The sequence below is a fragment of the Helicoverpa armigera genome, chromosome 11 (genome assembly GCF_030705265.1).
Source record: "Helicoverpa armigera isolate CAAS_96S chromosome 11, ASM3070526v1, whole genome shotgun sequence".
Classification (NCBI taxonomy): domain Eukaryota; kingdom Metazoa; phylum Arthropoda; class Insecta; order Lepidoptera; family Noctuidae; genus Helicoverpa; species Helicoverpa armigera.
This window is the reverse complement of record NC_087130.1, coordinates 1,652,123-1,666,088: the sequence shown is the minus strand read 5'-3', so window position 1 is coordinate 1,666,088 and position 13,966 is coordinate 1,652,123. Positions and strand designations below refer to the sequence as shown.

At 34.5% G+C, this 13,966-nt stretch overlaps 2 protein-coding genes across 3 annotated transcripts in view; one reads left to right on the top strand and one right to left on the bottom strand.

Annotated features, from left to right (window-relative positions):
* Positions 1-6,315, bottom strand: part of LOC110373699 (mitochondrial cardiolipin hydrolase) — a 106,462-nt gene extending 100,147 nt beyond the window's left edge. Inside the window, exons 1-4 of one of the 2 annotated variants that reach the window (XM_049850530.2) lie at positions 5,735-6,315; positions 5,335-5,654; positions 5,172-5,253; positions 3,016-3,294 (exon numbers count right to left, since the gene is read on the bottom strand). In XM_049850530.2, coding sequence (XP_049706487.2) covers positions 5,233-5,253; positions 5,335-5,654; positions 5,735-6,194 — 801 coding nt within the window. In that variant the 5' untranslated portion in view covers positions 6,195-6,315 and the 3' untranslated portion in view covers positions 3,016-3,294; positions 5,172-5,232. Of the gene's footprint in view, positions 1-3,015; positions 3,295-4,387; positions 4,897-5,171; positions 5,254-5,334; positions 5,655-5,734 lie in introns of those variants that run through there. The other variant, XR_010276946.1, reaches the window with a different exon arrangement.
* Positions 6,316-6,712: 397 nt separating this feature from the next.
* The window catches only part of LOC110373713 (uncharacterized), a 42,642-nt gene continuing 35,388 nt past the window's right edge, over positions 6,713-13,966 (top strand). Inside the window, exons 1-10 of the mRNA XM_064036906.1 lie at positions 6,713-7,324; positions 8,739-8,906; positions 9,658-9,724; positions 9,804-10,032; positions 11,062-11,270; positions 11,675-11,823; positions 12,127-12,301; positions 12,819-12,909; positions 13,365-13,533; positions 13,840-13,909. Coding sequence (XP_063892976.1) covers positions 6,942-7,324; positions 8,739-8,906; positions 9,658-9,724; positions 9,804-10,032; positions 11,062-11,270; positions 11,675-11,823; positions 12,127-12,301; positions 12,819-12,909; positions 13,365-13,533; positions 13,840-13,909 — 1,710 coding nt within the window. The 5' untranslated portion in view covers positions 6,713-6,941. The remainder of the gene's footprint in view (positions 7,325-8,738; positions 8,907-9,657; positions 9,725-9,803; positions 10,033-11,061; positions 11,271-11,674; positions 11,824-12,126; positions 12,302-12,818; positions 12,910-13,364; positions 13,534-13,839; positions 13,910-13,966) is intronic.

Genomic DNA, 13,966 nt, shown 5'->3' with positions numbered 1-13,966 from the left:
TGAACTTCTATTGTTCCAATTATGCACTCACTACCAAAACAGCGGTTAGATAAAAGTCTGGCTCTGCACTTTTAATGTGTTCCGATCTTTACAAGATACACAGGTCAGACTGTCCCCAAAAAAGAAAAAAGCCTAATAAATTAAGCCGTTTGTATTCTCTTAATACAGTCGAAATGTGGCACTCGTAACATGGTAGGTTACAAGTTTTTTAGCAGTTCATAACATACGTGAGTTTTATGAATTATTTATGGGTAGTGCACAACAAATGTATTATTCAAATTGTAATAAAACCACATGAAGACAAGATTGCAGGGTTATTACTTTTCTTGGGTAACATAAAAAAGTTATACACTTACGCACGCCAGTAGATCCGAGACAAATGATAGACTCACAAAAACTATACTGTATTTTTATATTCAATGTGGTAAGTAACAGCCGCATGGGTTGATAAGGTCATTATTGCTTGAGGTCTTACCAAGAGGTATAGGGTTGCCCGAATAATTAATTCGGTCTTGAAGGTCAGACAAGCAGTCGCCCCTTGTAAAACACTGCTACTCAGTTGCATCTGATTAAACTAGACAGTAAAGAAAAAGCTAGGCAGACGATATTGTCAAAGCGTTTGTTCGTAAGTACATCATACGTATAAGGTACGCCGGCCATAGTCACCTAATTTGTCCGTGTCTACACATTTCTGAGCCAGTTACATCCAGGTTTAACCAGACTTAGCTACAATGTCGTCGACCCATTGTAATGGCGGATAATGACATTATTGGACCTTTACAAGTGACCTCTTGAAGAATTGTGTTACTTACGTGTATGTGCTCAATAAGCGGACTAAGCTATGTACTTAATTTTCAACCTATGTTAAAGTAGTCGCACGTATTCTAGTTATCCTGACAGTCGAAATCTCTATTCTAAGTGCTTATTTCTATAACTTATCCATCCGTTGCTTTGTATTAAGAGATTGTCACACCTAATAAGGAGAATTTATGTTACGGAAACCCACCGTTAATCAATAAAGATATCGGTAAAACCATATTTGAATATACCGCCATAAATTTCCAGAAATCAGTGCGTACACACTATAGGTATTACATATATGCAAATCTAAGTTATTAACACGAAATCGTAATGCAGCTAGAATGCGCTGACACCGACGCATTCTGAGAACAACACGTAAATGCAAAATTGTGACGTGCAAGGTACAGTTTAATTAATTCCAAAGAATGTGGGGTCCTCACGACTTTCTGGACAGGAAACTGAGCGGCTTTATAGATAAAACAGACTTCCACCGTGCCTGAATATATTAGATAGTTCATAGAACACCTTCAGGTAATATTATGTACCTTGACTACTAAGGCTCATGCTAAATAAGTTATTTTCATATTGAGTCATAGGATGTGGTAGTTCTGGGGAGAACACCACATATGACTACACACCTGGATAAGTAGTCTTTTTCAATAGGTATATGGTGTATCCTGTAGTTCTGTGTTTAAACAAACAAACTCTTCAGCTTTAATGTTAGCAGGGATTACAAGTCTAGCAACATCTAAGCTTTTCAGGGCCCCATTCTATATGAATCAGCTAAGGTTTAAATTTAAAAGCAGTTAACACATTTCCTTATCAGCCAGGATATTTAAGTAGACAAAACTTACTAATAACAGTTAACATAATTTTGTAATTCGTGTTAACAGCGACAAGTTAATAAATATTCTATAAGCTAAACAAGTTTCATGTCAAACATCGTAATTAGAATCTAATTGTATGTCCTGAATAATAAGGATGAGGAATTACGAAATATTTATCACGTAGGTAGGTACCTACATTAAGTCGAAAGAAACCTAATTCATACTTATTTATAATACTGAAGATATACCGATCATAAAACACAGCCTTAATGGCCAACTGACATATCATTAAGACCATAATTAATTTAAATTTCAATCATTATAATAATGACAAAAAAATGTTACTAGCTTCCGCCAGTCGTTTCACTCAAGTCCCGTGGGAATTCTTTCCGCACCCGGAATAAAAGTAGCCTTCCTTGATAATTCGAATATCTAACATTGTAAGAATTTTCCAAATAGGTCAGTAGTTTCGGAGGTTAGCGCGTTCAGCTAAACAAACTCTTCAGCTTTATAATATCAGTATAGATAATGAAGTTATACCGATCATTTAACTTATCTTTAATGATCCTAGCATATCATTGGGGCCATTTAGGCCATTATGTTAATACAATTAAAGAAAAAAAATTAAAGGAGGTAGATATAGATCTCACTAGCGGCTAGTGCTAGCTCGGCTACTATGCCAACAACTGGCCAGTGATGCCAAGAACCGTATTCAAATTTGAAATAAGAAAGGAATACTAACAAGCGATGCGTTCAACTCAATGGAAACCGGAGGCATTCAAATTAGTTTTCCGAAAAACGAATTCCAAGTAGTTAGGTAGTTCTGTCTACGTAAGTGAGGTTCAAGGCTGGTTTATTCAAATTTCCTATTCGAATTGCATAACCTGTTATTTCACAACATTTCACACGGCTTTGGAGCCAGACAGTCCTTGACCATTGAAAGTGTTTAAGGATTAAAGCGGTGGTGAAATTATAATGCTTCGGAAGTTCGTCAATGCGATTGTATTTCAATTTATTTATAAATGCTTGATTGCGAACTGAGCATAATGTACCTTGAACCTTACCTACCTAGGTACCTTAAATTATTTTAAACATTACGAAAAATTTAAAAAAGTATACGAAAAACAAAAACAGCAAGAAAGCTAGCTGATGCTGTATGGGATAGTAGTTTCGCTAATTGAATTGTATATAAAACACGTTAAAAGAAGTAAAAGTGCATCATAGACACTGCATTTTAGAATTCAATCATAGCTAGTTTGAACCAACTAGCGCCATCTCTCCAACTATGGAATTAATATTGTTTCGCTATTCGCCACTAGATGGCGCACGTTTGAGTAGCGACATCTGGTGGATTTAAACAGTAGAATAAGTTTGCGTCTAAACTCACCAAAAGCGCCATCTATCGTGGAGTGGCTAAACAAGTATCTCACTTGCTTAGCAATAATCCAAGTAACGCCATCTAGCGAAGAACACTGCATCCAATGCGCACTTTTTATAAACACAACTAGGAAAACTGTTGACTTTCACACATTTCAATATTTTATAATTATTTTCACGTTTTATATTGGTCGTTTGCACAACTTTTGTTACAATTGTTCACTATAAAATTACTTTTTGCACATATTTTACACTGGCACATGTGGTATTTCATTTTAGGTGTATTTATCTGAAACAAAACAAAAAATGTTGTGTTAAAACTGGTGTACATTTTTTTCTTAGATTGATAATATTCTGTGCTTATTAACAAGTTTTTTATGATTGCATGGTGTGGACATTAAACTTAATTCGGTAGTTTATTTTCAGACTAAATTATAAATTAACAATAATGAAATATCTTATCAATTAAATAATGGAACATGAATAAGATCTTGATTTATTACAGAAATCACAATTCTGATGACTCCATTGATCTGATGTAACGTCAACACCAAGTCGGTAATTATTATGAGACAACTATTTACCGGAATATGACTTTTAATTATGACTAAATAATATAATTTGAATGTTATATGGTCTATATTAAGGATAATGTAATAGTATTGAATTCTAATAATCTTTTACAGGAATTAAAAATTGAGAACCATGCCACTTTTATGGTATATTAAGATATGGGAATATAGATTCATTGCCTTAGGGAGAACATCATATATTTCAGATATTAATTTTATTAATTTAATTTGTATAATTTATATATTTTCTAATGAATCATAAAATTACATAATGCACCTGTTACTTTATCTATTGCACTATGTTTGACACACTACATTTTTAATTATTTTAGTGTATTGCAAAGTAAATAGGAACTATGAATTATCTTTACAATCATGTTATATAGCTATGGGATGTATTAACTGCTTCATTAAATTGGGATTAGATGATGAAAAATGCTTTTTCTGTTGACAATGAAATGGTTGCTTATGTGGCAAATGCACATGTCAGACTTTTGTGTAAAAATGAGGCATTTATTACTAAAACATGGTAAACACATGCCAATTAACAAATCTATGAGTTATTACTGTTAGCAAGTTATAAAAATAAATATGTTATAGAACAAATGTTTGTATATATTATTCTACAGCTTTATTGCTATGAAAATGGGGTCTTGTACTGCTACATAGTGGCTTAATAGTTATAAATAGTACTTAAATAATATCATAAAATAAATAAAAACATTATGACCTTTCTAGAATGTCCTTCAAAATCAATTTGTTTTTAGCCCATTCAGTAAGTTTATAACCCATTTATTTTAAAATACGTACCACAGACACTTCATCCAACGAAATACTAATCCAGGATGCGAGATTCATGACGACACTGGGTTGAAATAAAACCACTAAAGTATTTTCCAACCTAAGATTTCAAACTTATTTTACACTGTTGTACACACGTTTTTTATAGGATAAACCGAAAAATTGGCCTCGGGCGGAGGTGGTTGCATAAATAGGACAGCTCTTATGAATCTAAGGTCACCTTGCAACGCACTTTTAATCTGAAACTTTACAATTAGCCTGAAAAATGCAAGCACGTGCACATAGAAATGCACCTATTATGCACCACGTAATTTTGTCTCAAAATTTTATATATCCACACACTAGAGACACCATGCGAGCGTCAATATAGCACTACGAGCCGATTATTGAGGGTTTTCAGGCAATTTAACACGTGAACTTTATAACCAATTCGAATTACAGCGGCTGAAAAAACTACACAAAGAAAACATATGATCGATCGAAATTGAAGTGCACATGGACTTGTCTATGGTCGATCTCCTGTCATCTGTGAGGAACGGGAAATGTAAACGAATAATAGATTCTCGTCCAAAGATTGAAATAAAATAATTTTGATATAAAATATTTTGTAAAAATTTTTTGTATCCATGCAGTTATTTACATTATTTATTCCATACAAAAAAAAGTTTTTCAAGAAATTACCGAAAAAGAACATTCACGAATGATTTTGAACTGAACATTATAAAAATAAGATAAAGACCCTAAATACCAGTATTCTTTAATAGGACTAGTAATTTTATCTTGATCCACTCACCTTTTTTAAGCAGTTATGGTAAAATTAAGCTCTAATTGTGCAGTGTAAAATATCAGTATGATCATGTCGTTGTCATTAATGCCTGAAAATAGAGAAATACATTAAGATTGCGATAAGTACTTTTCGTAAAAGCTAAAGTATTACAATGCTAGTACAACATTACCGGTTCATTTTCCACCCATAAACTTTCGAACTCTTTTTCGAATTTTCCGACTATGTGCTGATGAGATGTGACTATCACACTTTCATGATTTGAAACCATAGCCTGAGTGGACCAGTTCAATGAGCCGGACATAACGAAACCTTTGATTAACCGGTTCTTTGGTGCTTGTTTAATGTTGTTAGTGAACTGGGCATGAATGTTTAACTTCTCAGCGTGTGCTTTCAACATGTTTTTCCGTCTAATGGCTTTTGGCCCGTCAATAACACAAAACTTGTGGTGCATTAAAATACTTTTCTTGTTCGTCTGCACTTGGATAAAACCTGAAAAGAAAAATTTATAGGTCACCAAAACCATAATTTAACAATAGGTACTACATAATCTCCAGAAAAAAGGAACTTACTGTATTCTTGTAACTTTTTGATTTGCGATGGTGGAGTGAATGCCATATCACTGTCAACAACTATTCTCACTAAAACATGTTTCTGTCCCAACCGAATGATCTGTTCAGCGATTTCACTGCTAGTTATCAAATACATGCACACATCGAGAGTCTCACGTGCTGATTTTATGTATTTGATCAATTTAAAACAGTTCAACTCTCTACTTTCACAGATTGTAACATCCTTGTTCGGCGGTATTTTAATTGTATGCCGGACAATATCGTCTGAGAATAGTATCACATCATTTATTTCACGATTTTTAATGCTTAAGACTTCGTTGCATGTGTCTTCACTCGAATGTTCGTTTTGAGTAACCTTTCTTGAATCGGTGAAATACTTGTAAACTTTTTTCACTATTTGTGTTGCGACGACCATCGTTGCTGTTGATGCGAGTAGAATCTTTGCGTTTTTCCAATCCATGATTAATAATTTACTGCATTCACTTCACTTCTAGTTTAAATACAAATTAAAAAGAAACTTAAGTTATCAACAGTCCACCATATTGTCCACGCATCTGCTTAAGATATATTATTTGTAGGTTGCATTACTTTCTTATTTTTGTTTGACTACCCTCATTCCAAAAATATTTTTTATTCTTTTACTATCGTAAAAACTATACTTTTGGTACGTTTAGTACTCGGTGTAACTGATTATATTTTACTTATATTTTTAGATATAAATACATATATACAGTTAGGTAAACTTTGATGCATTAGGACATTGATGGACCTAAGTCCATAACAAAATCCAAAAAAAATTGGAAGTTATTCACATGAATGACTATTCGAATACTTGTTTAACTTATTTTTACCTAGATACCTATTAATTTTCAGAATAACAGTTTTTTTTCATTCAATCAAAATTGAATGAATTAAAATGGTCTGACAGTCAAAAAGCCTTGGTTCTACAATTTTATTCTATACTCTATGGTTGTACCCGATTAGTAAAAAAAAATACCAACAACAACAAACGGACGGGCTTTGATTTTGATTTCCATTGTAAAATAAATTCTGTTATCAACGCCGTTGTTTGTAATTTTAAATTTATTGAAGTGAGAAGTGTGTCTAGCAATTGACGATACCTTTAAGGTGTAAAGAAAAACATTACATTCACAAGAATCTAAAATTAGATTCATGGATTCTGCGCGTCGCAAATAGAAAGAAGAAAATGCCAAAAATACCGTATAAACCCGAAAAAACTCGGGAAGACGATGAGGATTACGAGATTGTGTCTTTTGAAGACTTTTGTGACAAGTCTCCTGGGTCGAAAACAGATTTATTGACTTTGAATGACAATATAAATTATCGTCTTTGTTACGAGAGTGATAAGGGCTCTAAATTAGCGGAAACTGAGGGTGAAAGCTCGAGAAGTGCTGACAGACACACGGAGACTTCGCTAAATGGACCAAAGGGAGTTACTTTTAAGAGGAGGCTGTCGAACTCGTTCGCTCCTTTTGGGCGGTACAATGGCAAGGGTGGTAGGGCTCCGCTCTTCAGTGGGGTGATCCCTAAGCCGAAGAACGAGGGCGAGTCTGGTGCTAGAGAGCATAGGTAAGTACTTAAAGGCATCAATTTGTATTTTTTATTTATTTAAACCAGCCCGGCTTCACAGGGATCTTACCATTTTCTTATGGTGTGATATGGTCAATCTATTTTTGTGGTTTCCATTATGTAATTTAAAATTGCATAATTCCCAACATCTCCTTTGAAACTAAGTTATTTATGGCTTTGCCCAAAAAACAGAAACATTTTTTGAATTATTCTTGATGCAGAGCCATTAATTTGCTTAAACAATTCAAACATTGCAATGCAAGCCTTCAGATATAGCAGGTATGAGAATAATTTTAACTTTGAAGTCATAAAACAGGCATGCAACATAATGTGTATATTTTACGACCATAACATTATTATCTTTATTGTTTCTAACTTGCATGAATTTCAAATATCTACTTATGTACATTTGACACTGCACCGTCTCTATTGCATAAACATATATTCTTGATTGTTGCTGATGTTACAAAAATCTAATTTTTAGCCCCATTGCGTAAAGGATATTCTGAATAATCTTGCAGTGTAAGTAGTTTCATTTACATAATTTATTAAATAAACTATGTCATGGACTTGGAACTACAGTTTTGTTTATAACTACATAAAGCAATATGTATATTTAAATAGCATTGCAAAAAGAGACTGAGAATAGAAGTTGAATTGTTTAATATCCGAGTTCCATGCTAGCTACTCTTGTAGACTTGCTTTTTGGAAGAGCAAAATCTTTCCTTCTATAATAAAATAATTTCTTTCAAACTGTGAAAAGCACTTGTGACTACCATTCAAAACTTAAAAATGTTTAGTTATGAAGCCTATAAGAAAGGGACAGAACATATATCTTACTCATACAAATAACAACAAAACATTTATTTGTAGCTACACTACAAAGTTCAACTGGAACAATAATGCCTATCTATTGTAATTTAATGACTAACATTTGTTTGATTTATGCAACAAACATGAACTTTGATTGCATAGTTAGCTACCTAATATCAAATACAAATATATAAATAGGATATCATATTCACTTTCCTTTTGATATGTTGTTGTTGAATCAAGCTAGTGGTATGTACAAGTTGTGTTAATTGTGCAGTTTTAACCATGGAAAAGTGGGTGTCTTATTTTTATTTGGATTAATTTGATCATGTTTCTGTTGACAAAATATTGGATTTGCAAATACCATATATTCGGATAGGATTTGTTTTATTTTTATTCAACTAGCTACAAGAATGACTATTCTATGGTCACTGGAGTGCACTTGTGTCTGCGATTATGCTTGAGCACTAGAATATTTCCTGTTGAGATAACTGTTTTCTTTTGTGAACAGCCACCTTGGCTGAACATTGCTGTGGACAAGTCTGGATGACACTATTATAACATGTATTTTAGTATTTATCTTATATGTATTGTTGTACAGATACCAGCGCTTCTCGGAGCAGCGCAACATATTCCAGCGCGCGTGGGAGCAGCTGCCAGGGCTGGGCTCGGGCATGCTGGGCGTGGCGCTGGTGTGCGCGCTGTGCGTGGCCGCCTGGTGGGCCGTGGGCGGCGCCGTCGGCGGCACTTGGGGAGAGGAGCACTACAGGTGACTGTGTACTGCTGCCCGGGAGCAGCTGCCGGGGCTGGACTTGGAAATACTTCCTATAAGTACCTGGATAGAGATAGAAATTGCCATGTTCCTCCCCCAGGTCTGATTTTCAGAAATATCAGTTCGCAGCCATTCGTGATATTATTAGGTTGGGTAACTAACACAGCTTTCTTCTATAGATTTTTGTGTAAAATTTTATATGAAAATTGAAGAAAATGCCTTGTTAGATGTCTTCAAGAGACGAATTAAAGAACATTTCCTGTCAACATGAACTTATTTGTATGTATGTATTATTTATTTATTTATTATATTTTATGTTTTATTTATAGGTATATATTTTATGTTATGTATTATGTTATTATTATCTTTCTTTTGTTTAATGTTGTGCACTTAAAATTTTCTCTTCCCTATCGCATCTCTCTATCGCTCTAAGGTTTGCTGTTAGAGAACCCAGTTCTGGGTTAAGCTCGCCTTTGTACATGTCTTCTCTGTGTTGTGTGTTTCTTTGAAATGTTTTTGTGTACAATAAAGAATAATAATAATAATATTGAAGAAATATTTACATATCAATAATAAGTTGTTTGCAATTATAACAAAAGCTTTGGGAACAATGACCTCACAGCTCATTCTATGAGACAGCCGTTCTTTGTTTACTTACCCTATTGTTTTCATACAATGATTTTATATATTATAATACTCATCCACGGAAAGCAATATTGACAATGCAAATACTTTCATTAATTTACAGAAAACTATGGGAAAAGACACATCCTGATGCCATAAAGAAACCTCTATCACCGATGCCATATGAGAAGGTAATTCCATTTCTCTTCACCATCCAATCTATATAACTTATTTATTTAAAAAATACATACTAATATAACTAAAATACAGTTTCCAATCCAGCAAGCCCCAGAATATAGATACCATGATCATAATAACTTGAGTACGAAGAATAAAAGCAACGCTACTGAACGTAAGAAGACAGAACTTAATAAGAAGAACGTGTATCCGGAGAGGACGGTTGAAGTGTTGCAAGATATGTGCTCGAAGGTGGAAGAAGTTATGAAGTTTGATTGCTTTCCACAAGGCACTGCTAATGAAAAGGATTGTGTTAAACGAGGTATGTTAATGATTCATAGTAGTATGTATGTATGAGTTACTGCATTTCGGAAAGATTTCAGAACCTGGAAAAATAATTGTCTATGAATAACTGTACCAAATGTCATTCAAAACAGTTGATCGGTAGATTTGACGAAATATGTGATGGATAGACAGATTTACTTTCGCATGTATAATTTTAGTAAGGATTTAGTTTGTTATGACATTAAAGTAATTGTAGATAACGAGAAAGAGTTGTAAATATTATAAGATACAAATTGTCAAAGTTTAAGGTACCTTTCGAACATAGGCGGCTCGCAATAGCCTCGCTTTGGAAGTTTACCTTGGATATTATTTTATGATTCTCCGATACATTTAAATAAAGACGAGTAGTTTTATGATTCAAGAAGAAATAATCACCTTATACCGATACTTGAAAATTGTTTTCGTGCTTGACCTTGCATATTCAAAGTCAAAGTCAAATCATTTATTTCATTTAGGCCTTTACAAGCACTTATGAACGTCAAAATTATAACTAAGTTTGATTCTAGTATTCTCAGCTCTCTAAGTATTCTCAGCATGCATAGATTTCCACACGAATGAATTATGTAATAAAATAATTATGATGCATGTAATAACATCCTCTGCTATATTATGTAAATCTAAAACTGACCGCACGGCATTTGCGTGTTCGAATGACGTTTTATTTGAGGTATTATGCAGCCTTGTCTTGATTCTTGTGGTTTTAGTAATGTTTTTATTATAACATGCATTTGGTATATTTGAAAGTAGTTCAAGTTTTGGTGGCCTACATGGCCCTGCTAAGTCTACCTTATTTAACTTAGGACTCATTTAACAAAAGCTAGGCCAAGCCAGTGGCAGAAAAAAAATACCCTCCTTCTCGTGAGATTAGCTTTAGCTTGTTCTAGCAAACATAGTAACTCTCCAGCTTAATAATACGTTTTTTATATTTTTTATTTATAGTTAGATAGGTAAATTAAGCTATCTATAAAAAAATAAAGCGCAAACTATTCACACTGCCCTTTTTCAGGATGCTGTTGGAAATCAACAGACACTCAAGGCGTGCCATACTGTTACTATCCCTCGCACTACGATTCCTTCCGTTTTCTCAATATGACAGAAGATAAGCACGGTATGAACGTGTACATGGAGAAAGTGCGGCCTTCAGGATATCCGGGTGACTTTGAAGTCGCTAGAATGGACTTCAAGTATTTGTCTGATGATGCGCTGCAGATTAAGGTAAAGTCGCCGAATTTTATGTAAATTGACTGAAATTCGACAAGTCATTGTATGATTGCAGTACGATTCTACATAGGTCTAGAATTTTTGGAATCTTTTAATCCTCCGGACATGGGAAAAGGTGTAATGTATTTGACTAGATTCAGCAACCATCTTTCTGCTAACTTTCTAAGTTAAGTCTACAAATGCCGATCTTGAGTAACGCTATTATTGTTCGCTTTTTTGGAGCGTTTATTGGAGTTTTTTTTGCACTGGGTACTTTTAAAATTCATTTTAAAAATAACAGTGATAACGACCAAGGCTGCACTATTATTCACACAGACAAGAAGAAACGAAGCGGCAAACTCGCCTGCAATAAAAATACTTAGAAGAAACAATATTGAAATGTAACTCCATATTCTCAGATCTACGACGCGGAACACAAACGCTTTGAACCGATGCAGCCGGAAATAGCGATGGTGTCCAAACCGCTGTCTAAGAAGAAGTATAGGGTGCAAGTGGACGGCTCGCTTATCGGGTTCAAAGTTATCAGGAACTCGGATAATGTTACTATGTAAGTGATTTTGCATCTATAAAGGCAAGGTTTAGGGTAATTTAGTGTATTTTGAAATGACGCCGCGGAAAAGTAAGTAAGTGGATTCTTGCCTAAAGGATGCTGAAAACTTCCGGGAAAGCTACATGAGAAATCTTTACATTTTTATACTCTGACAGAGAGCTACCCCGAGTAACTCGAAATTCTGTCTGAAAGTCGAAACTCGTCAAAATATAAAATATTTTTCACCCAGATTCTTTAAGCAGTTTCTTCCTTATTGCGATCAAAACAGCTAGCATGATGGTTTAATTTATTATTTTTCAGCGTAAACACCCAAGACATAGGCGGTCTGATTCTCTCCGACAAGTTCCTGCAGATATCGGCGACATTAGCCACGAGCCACGTGTTCGGTCTGGGCGAGAAGCGAGCGCGGTTCATGAACGATCTCAACTGGAATACATTCGCCTTGTTCAACAGAGATAGAGTTCCTAATGAAGGGGTAAGTTTAGTGTATTATAGTGGGACTAAATAGCAACATACAAGAATTTAGGGATGGTATTGTTAGGCAAGTTCCTGCAGATATCGGCGTTAGCCACGAGCCACGTGGCCACTGTTCAACAGGGATAGGGCTCCTACTGTAGAGGGACTAAAAGCTGATAAATGGGATGACTTGGAACGCAAAGTATTTCAGAAAAATGTGGGCGTGTTTTAGTCAGGTTTATCTCTCTTTTACTCTACAACTGCAGAGATTGTGTCTGTTTTGCCATCTAAAAATTGTGTAAATACACACAAAGGGTGATTATTTATGGTTATGATTTGCATATAAATGATTGTCTGTACATTGGTTTGGTAATATTGATATTTTGTGTTGGATCCCCTAAATCAAAGAATAATAATTGCAATAACTTTTTCTATTTCTTCTTATTTTAAAGCACTGTAAAAATTCTCGTCCAACTTGCACAATAATACAACAAGTTCTTTACATGATTCCTCACATTAAACTATCCTCTTCCTAGATGAACTTATACGGCACCCAGCCGTTCTACCTGGCGGTGGAACACGACGGCAACAGTCACGGGATGCTTCTCCTCAATTCTAACGCTATGGGTATGGTTATATGGTTATTACATATACTGTAAATAGATTATAAATACACATAATATTATCCAGCTTTATTGTAAGAGTGGTTTTTTTGTAACTTTATACAGTAGAAGTACTTTTGGTGTGTATATAGACATATTAGTTATCTTAAGCAATTTTTATTCTCGAAAACTACACGAGGTTTGCAGTGTGTTATAAATAAATAGTACAATTATTGGATTTTTGATGAAAAAAAAAAATTGTAAGTTATTAAGTCTTTTTTTTTCTTCAATTGTTATTTTCATGAGGACGTCTAATACTTATTACTTCCAATCATGTTAGAATATATTTCTTCGAGATATTTGGTTTATAAGCTATACACCAGGATTACAATATTTTTTTTGTTCTTGTTGATAAAATAGAGCATAAATTCTCCCATTTTGAAATGAGCACATAAGAATGAATCTATCATTACCCCACAGACATAGTACTACAGCCAACCCCAGGTATAACATACAGAACGACGGGCGGTATCCTCAACTTCTTCGTGTTCCTGGGTCCGTCTCCCAAGGAGGTGGTGGCTCAGTACACCGAGCTGGTGGGAAGACCATTCATGCCGCCATATTGGTCTCTTGGATTCCATTTGTGCAGGTAAATTAACCCTACAGATATAGTACTACAACTACAGTCTAATCATAGGGTATTGGGTTGCCCGGATAACTGGGTTAAGGAGGTTTGATGGGCAGTCACTCTTTGTAAAACACTGGTACTCAACTGCATCCTGTTAGACTGGAAGACAGTAATTACCTGAGATAAGCGTATTCAAGCAAACATAACTCTTCAGCTTTATATCATAAGTATAGTTGAACATAACATATATTTACTCATTTTGTTTTATATAATTTGAGCTACTACGTTTTAAAACATGGGTATGTAATTGGGAACCTCTTGTTTCAGGTTTAATTACAACTCAGTGAATGCTACTCGGCAGGTGTGGAAATCAAACAGGGATGCTGGGATACCATTTGTAAGTAGTTTTCTATTCGTAACTCTAAATTGTTAACTTCATCTGAGAGAAATTAAC